The 13,889-nt window shown below is 47.2% G+C and overlaps 6 protein-coding genes across 6 annotated transcripts; 3 read left to right on the top strand and 3 right to left on the bottom strand.

Moving 5' to 3' along the window:
• Positions 1 to 779: 779 nt before the first annotated feature.
• On the bottom strand, positions 780 to 1,166 carry Asppvi_003471 (uncharacterized protein; the record flags this gene model as incomplete). The annotated part of the gene is made up of 1 exon (XM_043299434.1): positions 780 to 1,166. One exon carries the CDS (start codon positions 1,164 to 1,166, stop codon positions 780 to 782), a length of 387 nt encoding a protein of 128 aa, XP_043155369.1.
• An 834-nt stretch (positions 1,167 to 2,000) lies between these two features.
• Positions 2,001 to 3,125, top strand: Asppvi_003470 (Gfo/Idh/MocA family protein; the record flags this gene model as incomplete). Its single annotated transcript, XM_043299433.1, has 1 exon — positions 2,001 to 3,125. The coding sequence occupies one exon, from the start codon at positions 2,001 to 2,003 to the stop codon at positions 3,123 to 3,125; it is 1,125 nt and encodes a 374-aa protein (XP_043155368.1).
• Positions 3,126 to 4,389: 1,264 nt separating this feature from the next.
• Asppvi_003469 (uncharacterized protein) lies at positions 4,390 to 6,042 on the top strand (the record flags this gene model as incomplete). The annotated part of the gene is made up of 1 exon (XM_043299432.1): positions 4,390 to 6,042. One exon carries the CDS (start codon positions 4,390 to 4,392, stop codon positions 6,040 to 6,042), a length of 1,653 nt encoding a protein of 550 aa, XP_043155367.1.
• A 546-nt stretch (positions 6,043 to 6,588) lies between these two features.
• On the top strand, positions 6,589 to 8,207 carry Asppvi_003468 (MFS transporter; the record flags this gene model as incomplete). Its single annotated transcript, XM_043299431.1, has 4 exons — positions 6,589 to 6,719; positions 6,822 to 7,754; positions 7,810 to 7,941; positions 8,000 to 8,207. 4 exons carry the CDS (start codon positions 6,589 to 6,591, stop codon positions 8,205 to 8,207), a joined length of 1,404 nt encoding a protein of 467 aa, XP_043155366.1.
• A 1,753-nt stretch (positions 8,208 to 9,960) lies between these two features.
• Asppvi_003467 (uncharacterized protein) lies at positions 9,961 to 10,522 on the bottom strand (the record flags this gene model as incomplete). The annotated part of the gene is made up of 2 exons (XM_043299430.1): positions 9,961 to 10,004; positions 10,066 to 10,522. 2 exons carry the CDS (start codon positions 10,520 to 10,522, stop codon positions 9,961 to 9,963), a joined length of 501 nt encoding a protein of 166 aa, XP_043155365.1.
• A 936-nt stretch (positions 10,523 to 11,458) lies between these two features.
• Asppvi_003466 (uncharacterized protein) lies at positions 11,459 to 12,368 on the bottom strand (the record flags this gene model as incomplete). Its single annotated transcript, XM_043299429.1, has 2 exons — positions 11,459 to 12,063; positions 12,104 to 12,368. 2 exons carry the CDS (start codon positions 12,366 to 12,368, stop codon positions 11,459 to 11,461), a joined length of 870 nt encoding a protein of 289 aa, XP_043155364.1.
• Positions 12,369 to 13,889: the final 1,521 nt, after the last annotated feature.

Below are 13,889 nucleotides of genomic sequence, written 5' to 3'. Positions count from 1 at the left end.
GCCTTGCCAGGGAGAGCAACAATAGTGATTTCCTGCAGGAAACTAGTCACAGTAGTAGTAGTAGTAACAACACCACCTTTTAGATTATCATCATAGTTACAGTCGGTCAGGCCACATCTAGGGTTATGACATAGAGTAGAGGGGAGATAACAGATAAGAACTTAAGAGATAATCTGGCGGGACAAGAGCTATACCGCAAAGCCACTTAAAATCACAGATGGTTTCCTAAAATGACGGTTCCAAATATGGTCAGATCATTCGGTATGTTTTCCCAATAGCGATGAGTTATCATTATGGAAAATGATATAGAAAACCATTGTTGTTGGTGGATTATTCAAGACAGAAAGTACAGCCCAGTATCACCAGCATATTCTACAACCTCAAGGCTAACACAAGTACCCTCTTCCAGCGCAGTGCTCTTCTCTTCTTTACTATTCTTATAAACACCCTTAGTTGCGGCCTTGAAATGCTTTTTCGCCCTCACCATCTGAATTACTATCGCCTCAACTTCCCTAACTTGCACTCCATCGTTCCCTTCACCTAATCATCCTTCTCGGCCCCCTCAGCAGATAGTACCTTTCCATCCCTACCAACATTATCAAACATGATTACCGACCTCCACCTCTGATTCACTCCATTTGACCCACATTAGTGGAGATACACGTCTGGGAATCTGGCCTACTGGAGCAAAAAACAAAACATTAATCTTACATTGAGCCGTTCTTTGGTGCAAGGGTCGCTAGTTGATCTTATTATGAATACCTGCCATTGAGACTAATCTACACATCATAAGCGTGGAAGACCTTTGCGATAATAGTCCAGATACCATCTAACTTGATCAACGTGTGAAAGTCTGTATATGGTGTGCCGGTGGCCTCGCCCTCCATTTCCACTTTCACAACAGCAGTAGTTGGGGTGATGGCTAACACGTCTAGATGCGTATTCATATCAGGCGATGAACCGAACTTTTCAATATAGTTGTACAGGTTCTTTATCGGGCCGGCGGTCAATTCGCCTTTGTAGTATCCGTACATGGTGGCATCGCGGTGGAACGGCTCTACGGTTCTGCTGGGGCTGCCGGCTTTGGCGCCCTCAACATATCGCTGTACGGTTTTCTTAACCACCTGATATTCGGAGGTAGGGATGGTCTTAATATTTGGCGCCATGGTGATGAAAAGAACTGGTTCATAATTAGTATACAGAGCTCCTGGAAAAGAAATCATGGCTAGGGTGTCAGGCAGACATACATTTAGTCAATGAGTAGAAATGAGAATTGTGCAGTGAAATTACTTGACAGCAGATTGAACATGGTACATGGAAAGCACTTTATATACTATTCGGTGGTCATTTCACCATATTCAGCCACCACTTCTGCAATTCCTGGACGTCTAGCACACAATGTCGCAGACTATTTCCACCGCACTCCGATTACATCATCAGATTTAATTCTCCAAATGAATGGAGTTATTCTGACAGCACACGGTTTTAATTTTGTGGCCTGACGAGCAGACCTATTGGGCTGTATCAGCAACTGCTAGATCTCGGATAATGCCGAAGGCCAATTGATGGCACATCACATTCCAGGACCAGAGAATGTTTTTGCAGCACAATGTCCAGCGGTTTTTGATTGACAAATTGAAAATCAGCAGACTTTTCGTACAACAATGTGGAGTAAAAATGTTTTATTTCTTCTCCAACGGCACGCTGCCTCACAAATCAGACTGCCAATGAGTGGAGAAGAGGCTGTGGAGGAGAAATTCGTTAAATTGTGTGGAGAAGAAATTAAACATGACGTAGGTGAAAGACTATGAAGTATATCGTCAATTCGGTATATGAATCTCTCCCCCAAACGCTCGATCACTCCCCAAAGCCTCTCTCTCTCTCCCTCTCTCTCTCTCTTTCGATCTTTTCAGTCTCTTCAACCTTTTCACCTTTTCCATTTTCGCCCAAGCCTTCGCTACTTGCGGGTTCATTGTCAAACTTGAAGAAAAGAAGACATAATGACTATCAACGTCGGCATCGTTGGCTTGTCCGCTGGGGGCGGTTGGGCTGCCACAGCCCACCTACCCTATCTGCAGCAGTCCGATAAATATACAATAACTGCTGTTTGCAACTCGTCTACCGATACCAGCAGAAAGGCCATTGAGAAGTACGGTCTTGATTCTGCCGACGCTTTCAGCGACGTCACAACGATGTGTACCTCACAGAAAGTTGATCTGGTGGTCTGTGCTGTTGCGGTTTTCTCGCACTATGAGCTCATCAAACCTGCAATCGAAGCTGGCAAGGATGTTTACGTTGAATGGCCACTGTGTGCTACGACGAAGGAGGCCGAAGAAATCCAACAGCTGGCTAAGAAAAAGGGTGTTCGGACTATCATTGGTCTCCAAGGCTGTGTTTCGCACGTGCTGACCACTCTGGAAGACATTATCAAGAGTGGCAAGATTGGCACCCCGTTGGTTACTCATATCTCGGGCAGCGCAGGCACCGGAGAGACAGGAACACGTCTTGCAGAGCGTTATCAATACTTTAAGGACCGTGATATCGAAGGCGTTACAGGCCAGGTCATGTTGAGCATCTACATCGGGCATACTCTTGAGCCTCTGATTCGTCTTCTGGGCCAGCCGACTGAAGTGTCTGCCCAGTTGAAGACGACATGGCCTATCGTGGACGTATTCTCAGCCGACAACAAACTCCTTGCGAGCGGTGTTAAGAAAACTGCAGACGACTATGCCTCTTTACAGGGCACTCTCGCATCAGGTGTCAAGTACGCGTATAACATACGTGGCGGAGAAGCTTTTGATGATGGTGAGGGCCTGGTTTGGGACATTATTGGCGACAAAGGCCAGATTCGGCTCAATGGAAGCTCTATCATGTTGAATCTTGGCGCAACCGATTTCAAGATTCGAGTCAAGGATTATGAGTCCAACCGTATCGAAGTTGCAAAGCTGCACCAGCATCTGGACCTTCCGTTGGCTGCCCAGAACGTTGGAAGGCTTTACGAGAATTTTGCTGATGGGAAGACTGTTCCTACTTTCGATGACGCTGTCAGACTGCATCAGTTTTTGGATGCAATCTTTCTTTCTGCGAGTAAAGGCGGCACTCAAGAGTTTCTCTCGAACAATTAATGTGAATCCAATTGATGGGAATCATCAGCGGAGGATCTTGGACTGAAGACGGCATTGCCTATCAGTGATGCTGAGGAGGATGATCCTAGTGTGCTCTTCTTCTTTATATGGTACTGGACCAATCCAATCCTCTGAGAGGAAACTCAAGCCAGGCTTGAGTATTTCTGCACCCTGGGATAGCTCCCCTTAAATTTTAAGCCCAAGATGCCGGAGGGTCTTGCAGTGGTTAAATGATACTGCAGAGATCATACATTCTTAATATACCACTAACAGATATTGCATCCATTTAAAAGAGGGCTATGTGGAGTATCTACTCTCAAAGGACAAGCAATTTATTATGAATTTCTTTAATTAGATGTACGGGACCTCACAAGAGAAATATCTTTAGTTATATAATAAATACTGGCAACACCTTTGCTGATACTTTGGCCTATTTGCACAGTGTTACCTGAATAACAAAATCTATAAACAGATGTAATAAGTATGCTAGCTTTCTTGGCCGCTACAGGTGCAAGGCTAATATAGATACTAGTTTCTTAAGTATTCTCTGCTGAGCGCAAGGTCCCCAGGCATATAAAGAAGAAGAACACACTAGATATAGATGCGAATTTGTGGACGGCAACGTGTTGAACACAGGCGTGGAGACACGCGTTTTGTGGACTAAAGTTGATGCTTCTTCTAGGTCAACACACCCATGTCCTGGGTTTTGATACTGGGGCCGATGAACCCAAGGCCACCGGCACTAGAGAATGAGAGACAGCTACAGCCAGTGCTGGGCCAGACATAACACGCATCGGGGCGGCGATCACAAACGGGCTGGATGCCCACGGATAGCGTGACAATAGTTTCGCAGCCATGGTGAGCCTGGTGGTGTTGTTTGGGACTGAACTTTATTTGTCGGCMGAATAGAAGGGTTTGGTTTGATTTTTAAGCCTTCCCATCATATGCGGCGGTTCGGACGAGAGAATAGACCAAGGCTTTGCGAAGAAGTCGTATTAAGCTTCACAACTACGTCGATCATTCCGCAACAGCCGCTATCACGGTCGGATATTTGAAATCATTCATATATTCATAATATATCCAGGAGGCAAAAAAAGGCCCTACAGGAAGAGAGTTCAATTCTCTCTATTATTTTTCTACTGCCAATCAAGAATCAGTTGAGAAAAAGAAGGTCCAAAAATTCTTCTGGTTGTTCCCCGCAATCCCGCAAGATCCGCATTTCCCACACTTCACCCTCTCCCATCATCACAAACGTCACGACAAAATGCAGAACCTGAAACGAAAACGCTCCCGTTTGGCCTGCAAGCCTTGTCGGGAGCGAAAAAGGAGATGTGACGGGGCTGACCCCTGTGTCACTTGCACTGAATGGGGCTACGAGTGCTCCTATGATGCTCGACGAAGGAAGTCTCGAACTACCAAGCAGCCCACACCAGATGCCGAGCCCGAGCCTCAATCATCTCCACAAACTGTTACAGGGCCAAGCACTGTTGAATCAGATCATTTAGACCTAGTTCGTCGCCTAGAGGCCAATTCCGGCGCGGCCTTCGTAAGGAAACTTGGTCTAAAGATTGACCCAGCGAAGGCACCGAAGCTCAACCTGTTTGGATGGAATATTGGAGCTCGGCAACTCTCGGCTCAAATCCTTCCACCGTCCGCATTGCCAATTATTGAGATCACCTCGCTTGAACACATGAAAGCCCTGGCCCAGGTTTATTTCGATAAGGTGAATCCCTGCTACGGGTTTATCGATCGGCGCCTTTTCTTCGAGCGATTAGACGCACGTTGGCAATCGCCCCTAACACCGGACGTATACGATAGCGTCCGATGTGGAGTCGCTGCCCTTGGATGCTTATTTTCCCAAAGAAATGCCACGATCACAGAACTACTCCTAGTTCGCACAGCCGCCGCCTGCTTGGATATGTACCATCTGTGCGGTCCTCCATCCATAGATCTCCTGATCGGATGGGCGCTGCGATCCGTTTACCTTCGGCTAACAGACTCCCCGTACTCTACTTGGATAGCCAGCTCGACCCTCATGCACCTGCTCGAGGCCGCGGGGCTCCACCCGGAGCCACCCTGTGACTCAGTCCTTCCCCACCGTGCGCAGTGTGATTCGGACATTAGGGCACGACTGGTTGGAGTTGCACATCACTTAAATATGTGGACTTCATATGATCTGGGTCTGTCACGAGTATCGTTTCAGACAAACGATTTGCCGTTACCCCCATCGCCCAAAGCCGGGGATTATGCAGACGAGGTCCTAGGTCTTCTATCCGTGTCAGTTAGTTTAGACCCGGGAAGGTCAAAAGATGAGACGGATCTCACTTCGACACTCTCCAAGCTCCTGGACAGGACCTACACCCATCAGCCATCAGTTCTCACCCAATGCAATCTTGTGCTTTGCATGCTTCGACGAATCCATACTCAGAACCTTGATATTTCCCCTGACTTAGCGGACAAGATCCTAGCGTTATTGCATAACGGACTTGGCTGTGCACGGAGTATGGTCCTCGACTGCATGCCATGGCACCAGGTTGCGAATGTGCCATTTCAAATCATCTGTGTCCTTCTCACGATGGATACGCGGTCATCACTAGCCATGCTTCCGGAAGCAATGCAGACCCTAAGCTTGGTTGCTTCTACTTACGACACGGAAACGACGAGAGAGGCATACAATACAGCCTGCTTGTTGGTTTTGCTACATCAACGACGCAGGAAGGACGACATAGCCATTCTTGGGCAGGCTCTCAACGTCCACCAGCAGGAAAGGCAATTCGAGAATCTGCCGCAATTAAATTGCAGTTTTGAGGAATATTCCTGGCTTGGGGCGCTCGTCGCTGATTTGCATGGCTTGCAGAGAGTTGACCTTGACCAGTTTCTGAACACAGATATGACGGATGGTTCTCAATTAACCTGATCCGGATGAGACGTGTAAATTATTCGGAGAATGTATTCTATCTTCTTTTTCCTCGGTATTTTCGAATGACGTTCAATATCCGGAAGGAATTTGACGTCAAGCTCTACAGAACCTCGAGACATGCCTTTGGTGCGTTCTTCAGATCTTGTTTCATTTCCTTGAAGTATTGTGCATAGCCGTGGCATTTTCGATATTTGAAGTTCTCGTCCTTTCACCAAAAATGTTTATACTGTGTTGAGATTTGTGGCAAATTAGCGACTTGATTCGTTGCGGCTCTTGCGGGATTAGCGGCCCTGGCTAGGAAACAAGCCGTCATTAACAAACCCAAATTATTGTCGAGGCCTCCAAAGAGATAAAAGGTCTGACTACCGGCAGAATGACACGCGCGAGCGAGAGGATTTGAAATACAGACAGGATTCGACCGTCAATTTCTGATTGATCCTCGTTCTCACCAAATTCGATGCTCCTACCGACAACATAAGTACTCAGAACGAGGCAAACAAAGCAGGCATAAAGAAGCTGACTAGGGCAATTTGCAAAGTCACCATGAGCGAGAAGCTATATATGGGACTGGGAAGGTCATTTCCAGCACCACTTCCCCATCCCGAAGACTATATTGTTGAATTCGATGGGCCTGACGATCCAAAACACCCTTATAACTGGAAATTCTCTGTTAAGTATGTTTATTTTGACAAGGCCCTAGAGAAATATACTAATAGTTGAAGGCTGGTCATCTCGTTTTTGGTCTGTTCCGGGACATTCATAGTTACATTGACCAGCGCCATCTTCGCCCCTGGAATCGATAGTGCCAGCAAAGAACTCGGTGTCGGATCAGAAGTTGGAGCACTTGGAACGACGCTATATGTAGTTGGCTTCTCATTTGGGCCCATGATCTGGGCACCCGCTTCTGAGCTGCGTGGAAGAAAGTGGCCCTTGATCATTGGCATTCTCGGAGTTGGCACTTTTTCCATCGCATCCGCGGTGGCCAAGGATATCCAGACGTTGATCATCTGCCGCTTCTTTGCCGGGGTGTTCGGTTCAAGTCATCTCTCGGTTGTGCCTGGTGTCTTGGCAGACGTCTTCAGCAACACCTATCGTGGTGTGGCAATCTCGGTGTACGCATTGTCGGTCTTTGCTGGTCCATTCGTCGGCCCATTTACTGGTGGATTTATAGCATCTAGCTCTTTGGGCTGGAGATGGACTCTTTATATTCCAGCAATTATGAGCTTTGCGAACGGTGCACTCTCGGTGTTCTTCATGGGAGAAACATATGCACCGTGCCTTCTCATGGCAAAAGCTGCCACCATTCGTCGACAGACTGGCAACTGGGGTATCCATGCCAAGCAAGAAAAGATTGAGGTGGATTTCATGCTTCTCATGGACAAGTACTTCACGCGACCATTGAAGCTGCTGATAACCGAGCCAATCATCCTGCTTCTTACCGTCTACATGTCCTTTATCTACGCTCTGGTCTATGCGCTTCTTGAGGCATATCCTTATGTCTTCCAACATGTCTACGGAATGAGTGCGGGGGTTGATGGTCTGCCATTCATTGGGCTGATCATTGGTCAAGCGCTAGTATGCGCTCTTATTATTTCCCAGCAGACGACCTATGCACGGAAGCTGGCCAAGAACAAGAATGTACCCGTGCCCGAATGGCGTCTGGGGCACGCCATACTCGGAGCCCCAATATTTGCAATTGGTATTTTCTGGTGAGTTATGGGGATATTTGTTTCTGGCTATTATGCTGATCTTTGTTACTTACAGGTTTGGTTGGACTGGCTTCACACCTGCAATCCACTGGGCCGCACCCACCGCGGCGGGAATATTCATTGGATTCGGAATTGTAGGTGTCTTTCTTCCATGTTTCAACTACATCATTGACGCTTATCTACCGCTGTAAGTGCTTCTTCAAGTCTACCATCGGTGCTGTAGCAGATCTAACTCAGTTTCATAGAGCTGCTTCAGCCATTGCTGCCAACATCATCCTTCGTTCACCGTTTGCTGCCGTATTTCCACTCTTCACCAAGCAGATGTTTGCGAATATGAAGATTCAATGGGCTTGTACTCTACTTGGGTGTTTGGCTGCGATCATGATTCCAATACCTCTTGTATTCCGAGCTTATGGGCCGTGGTTGAGAAGAAAGAGCAAGCTCTGTCAATAGAGAGGACGTTAACCAATGAGAAGGGAGCAGTATATCTCTCTGAAGACCTGTGCACACACCATAAATCTAGGTAACCAGATGCCAGCCACTATTATAGACTAAGAGAATAGGGTGTGGGCCAAACCCCTCAGTAGCCACAGTTTGCTAGGATAACTGTGTGTCATCTCTCATTGGATGCCAGGAAGCTGATATCATCATTCTGGTCCTGTAAGTTAACTAATAAATGGAAGAAACGATGACCAAGAAATATTTGGCGAACAATATGACAGACATGGATTTGGGGACCTAAGTAGTACTAGCTACCCAGCCTACGTCCTAAACATATGAAAACGCCGACGGCATGACTCTGATCCTCGTACGTCACAGGGAATTGGCGACAAAAAACCGCAGCCTCAGCGATCACGTCGCTTTCTCACTTCAAAGACCTTCGTACCTGCTCAGAGCCCGAGTCAGGAAACCGAGAAGCATAAGACGGAAAGGGAGGTCTTTATTTGCAGGTACAGTGTCGGATTCGTCAAAGTAGACACCCGTCACTGATCCGGGAGTGCGAGATTTTTCGAAAGTGAAGCTGAAGATGAACATAGCATTCCAATCAAAAACCGCAATGTCTGCGCATTGCTCCAAATATTTCTGGGCTTGCTTCGAGAGCCAAATACTGTTTGGGACCGATGCGGCCTTTCCCAATTGCGTCGCTATATTCTGCTCGGTCCATGACGTGCGTATTCTTAACTTCAAGGATGGCAAGTAACCCATCAGCAACTCGGCGCTAAAGATTAGCGAGACACTTGCCTATCATCCACGTAAGTGCAACGAACAGTCCGTCGTAGCGTTGCCAGGCAAGCGCAGGGAACAGCATCCAATAAGCCAGCCATTGAGCCAACACTTTGATCGGTGGCACAGACTGGCTTGTTTCAAAATCTGCAGCGAGATATGAGAAGAGCAATTTATGGAAAAGCGCGATGCTGCTAAATCAGTACAAAGGATCACGCACCTCAAGACGGGCGCAAAATGACGCGAGACACAAGAATTTTTCCGATTATTTGCAATACTAGACTCGAGCGGTATTGTGAGCGGTGTTGTTTCATATACCAATTCACCTGACTCAGGGGCTGGTGATGTTCTTTGTGTTGGTAATTGTTTCCGGTGCTCATCGCCGTATCCTATTTCCAGCTAGGCTTGAGACCGACTTCCTGCCACAAAATACGCTATATCAGGTGTAAATGTACCGATTGTTCGTGCTGCTTCTCCGACATTGGAGAGGTTTGGTTGCTGAGATAGGAGTTTCTATGGTAAGTTGTAATCCACTGAATACTATAGAGCATATCCACGTACGCCGTCACTAAACGCAAATTTTCATAGGAAGCTGACACTACGGAGGGACGAACGAACCACACTAGCATGCATTATTACTAGAGACTGACAACAAGTACATATACACCATAATTACGGGCATGGGTGGTTGCTTGGAGAGGTAACTCGACTTGATTGGCGACGTCACGCAGTTGTCACTCCTCATCTCTCGACACAGAACTATATTCATAAAAGGAGCAGAGAAAATTATATGATCTTTGGACGATGTCCATCAAACACTGGCTCAGCTTGCGCGATCCATACCTAGAGAGCACGTGCGATCAGTACGGAACGCCTCGACCTTGGATTGCGACTGCTATGGCAGTATGCAATGCAACATTATCCTCTGATGCTGCCAGACCCGAAGAACGAAGACGAACTCTTGGCCAAACCAGCACCCTCCCTAATTGCGGTTTCTAATCGGAAAATCCTTGACCCAAATGCCCCCTGTGAAACATATTAATATAGAATAGACTCGAATATTTCATTATTTTGGATATGAACCTACCATGCTTCCATATAAATTTCGTCCCTTTAACAACCAGCCTCCTTGGAATTTCATGAAGGAACAGAACCTCGTGCTCAGCATTATGCAACCCCTGGTGAGGGATTTGTGCCTGAAGCTCATGCTCCAAAACAAAGGCCTCCTCCCACTGAACACTCCGCTCAGACCTTTCCACTTCAATGGTCCACAGGACCACATCATCTTCATCCCCCTCTGCGCGACGTTCCGCCTCTTCCTCTGCTCTTGATTTCAGGGAGTACGCGGAAATAAACGGCGTGAGCTCTCTATTACCCCAGTCCATATGTCGTTCAAACTGCTCTTTGGCCTCGCGCTTCTCGGAGTAGGTCCGTGGAGACAACGAGCGGACACAAGTCGTATCGCCAGCAACAAATCCCACCCCGTTCTCATACTTGACAGCTGAAGTATCGCTCGTAACTCTGTAAAAGCGTTTGTACGCCATGGTAAGAGAGGCAAATATAAGGAAAAATAAAACAGCGAAAGCGTCGCTGAAGATGAAAGTAAGAGAAATTTCAGGATAATCGAAGGTTGTCTTCTTAGTTTAAGTACCCCATCCCCAGATAGAAGGGAACGATGCCACAAACGCACCCATGCCATCATGACTCCTACTTGCATATCAGTATGAGTTGCCTAAGAACGATTAATTGGCTGCCTCATCTTAGGACAACTTGGGATGCTCGTATACGTCAATGCTATCCCTGCCATGCTCTTCCTGAGAGTCTTGTTCTGGAGGAGTTGCGACGCGTCGACGCGTTGTAGGTATCAGGCTGAGAGAAAACGAAAAGAAGGGACTAGCTCTTTTTGGGGCAGGCTTGCATGACGACTACGTGTTGCTCCCCTAGTGGAACTATAAGGTTGGACGAGCCTGACTGGCAAGGCACTCAATCCAATCACTGGTGAAAACTAGCCCATCCTCATTAATGTGTTATTATCTGATACAATCCTGATCTTCCACAGCTGGTCACCGGACATTGCCCCTTCCAGCCCGCCTTCTGGCGAACTGAATTACCTGCAAATGCGTATAGTCAACGCATTCGTATAGGTGACGGAAGTAGAATTAATTTTGGTGGGTCCCCTTTCGTTTTGAGCACCTTGTCGAAGGCAACGGTACAGTAAACTTCAGGTTCCTCGACCAACGCATCTGTGGAGATTTCAAACTTGTCCCGGCAAAGTGCTGACTGAACGGTTCTTGACTTTGTCCCACGAGAGGTCTTGATCCACTAATTTCCGCAAGAGATCGTCTTCTGCTTCTGAGTACAGCTGGGTTTTGCAAGATGAGGGACGATTTGCGTCTAAATTATGAACTGGTTGCGACGCTGCTTCGGCCTTGCCTGGGCTCTTGTTTGAGGACCCTTGGCTGTCTCGACATGAAAAATTGCTAGAGCGGTGCTGGTAGGATTCTCTTGACCGCCGGTTGTGCCAAAATATTTCCAGTTGAAGGGCACATGGTTCTCATGGAAACAAGTCGAGTGCCTTCAGCAGCAGGATTTGGAGGTTGGAGTTCAGTCGCCTGGTCTGGAGCTGGATGCACCTGGAGAGGCGTAGTGTTAGAAGACTTGGATTCTCTTCCATTTCCCCTGTGACGCTTCGCAGGGTGATTACTTTCCTTGTCAGATACATTCACCGCCCCTTCCTGATCGTTGCAAGGAAGGGGTGCGGTACGATCAGCGTTCTCCTGCACATTCTCTTTGTCGTCTGAACTGCAACTATCGTAGATATTGCTGAAGCTTTCTTCAAATGATGGAGCCGTTGCGTTGATACCATACGCAGCTGGGTTGATTTCCGCCTGATAACTGTTATCGTCTACTTGTGCTCCAGATGCAGAGTTGTCCGGGAAGTCGTGTTGCCCATCTGGCGCAGTTATTTCAGATAGGAGATAGATTCTAGTAGACGTGTTTGTACCGTTGGAATGCTCCAATTTACGTCCCTTGCTATCAAGCACACCGTTCCCCGTACTCCGCCCATTTTCTCTCTTCATCTGGCCTTAATTTACTAGGAAAAAATGTTGACAGCATGCTCCAACCTAAGCGAGGGTACACATCCTCCACTTTATATAGAGTCTGCATCACTTTCTCCTGGGCAATGACTTCCACAAACTCAATGTGGACGCCGTGGGCCCTAGGATGTCGCGGGATCCCTGCGAAAGTAATATTCTGTAGAATGCCAACTCCGCCCACAGCCACAAGAAACCAAGAGTTCTGCTGGATTCCCGCCGCAGTAATCAGCAAAAGGATCCACAAAAGAGCGAAAAGTCCCAGAATAGCCCGAGTAGCATTTGAAGTCGACATGTCGACATTAGTCTGTCCGGATGAGAGGTCTTCTAAGTCTGGAAATCCCTCAGCGCCAATGATTACGATGGCATGTTGACTTCCATTGCCCCTTGAGAGGATGACTTTCTTGGTGGAGCTTGGTGGAAGGCATCTGCAGGCCCATTTTTCTTTTTTCCATTGAGGGAGGCTGGCAGTTAACGCAGAGAGCACAATGCCGCAAGCCGTGATCATAAGGATACTCCAGTCACCAAAAATACCGCATGGGATTGCTGCAATACCTAATTGCAAGACGGCGACAACAAGACTGGTGTATAAAATCCCAGGACTAGTTAGACCTAGGGATCTCTGTTTCTGAGTCGCTTTGTATATTGAGACACAGAGGCCAACCTGTGTTGGTCTGTGTGGTTCAGGTTCATATTGCTCATGAGCCTTGATTCTCAGTTCTTCCCATCTCCTGTCAATGATATTGTCTAAGGTTGATTTGACATCACCATGCATCCAAAATTCGTAATCTCGAACTAGTCTTCCGATGACCCAACTGGAGTTTGCCCTCACATATCCGGTCTCGCCATTGATCGTAATGCATTGGCAGTCTGGAAGAGGCATGAGTCTATTCTCACCAACTGCTGAGACAAGAGCATTCATGGAATAGGCAACCCAACCTAAAGCCAAGGTAATGAGAATAGGGATATTTTGAAGGAAAGCTTCATATCTAACCAAAAGAGAAGGATGGCGGCCCAATACTCCCGCCAGCAATTTGTCCTAATGACCGCCAAACAACATCACCACCGAGAATGAGCAAGACCGAGAACACCTCTGCTGGATGTTTCCACTGTTTGAGGAACTCCTCAGATGGTATTGTGGCGTTGAAAGATATAGATTGTCGTACAGTGTTTATGAAGGGTGCCATTGTCCTCGACAGTAAACTGCGTCAGGGAGCGGGAGTTCTGTTCCATTTGAGATAGAGATAGAGGACTATGCAGCAAATTATGCCTTGCTCTTTCTTTGAGTATGCTTAGCAAGCCTCCGCCATTGCATCATTGTGACAAGTTGGCCTCTCGAAATGAAATGCCATTTTTGGACACGCCACTTCCACCTGACAACTACTATCTTAAAACTATGTTGTACAAGAGTAGATTTTACTGTACCATGTTACTGAAGAGGGTTCATGCGGATCTTGTGGATGTGCGGGCTATTCTAGAAAGGCCTTGCTTTCCTGTTTATTGGTTGGGTGCACTGTAATGATCTGCGAACCATCTCGGAGCCAGTTTGTATTCACTGTAGAAAAGAACGAACTTTGTTATACTGGGTTTCCAAAAAAGAACCGAAAGAAACAGTTAGTGTAGTTGTTCCATCACAACCGCCAAGCGATATCTCGGCAGAACCTGGAGGTGATGACGGAAGGCGAACTTCCGCAAATCACTCAGGCTGTGATTCGCGCTTTGAGCCGAGGATGATAATCAGCTGAGATGTAACTCGTCATTTGCAGAAATGGCCATCTAAACTTGATCGGGGAAAGTCGCGTTGACCATTGTGTAA

This window comes from Aspergillus pseudoviridinutans (assembly GCF_018340605.1).
Source record: "Aspergillus pseudoviridinutans IFM 55266 DNA, scaffold_2, whole genome shotgun sequence".
In the NCBI taxonomy this organism is placed as follows: Eukaryota; Fungi; Ascomycota; class Eurotiomycetes; order Eurotiales; family Aspergillaceae; genus Aspergillus; species Aspergillus pseudoviridinutans.
Note: the sequence above shows the minus strand (reverse complement) of the source record. Positions and strands in the feature narration are given on the sequence as shown.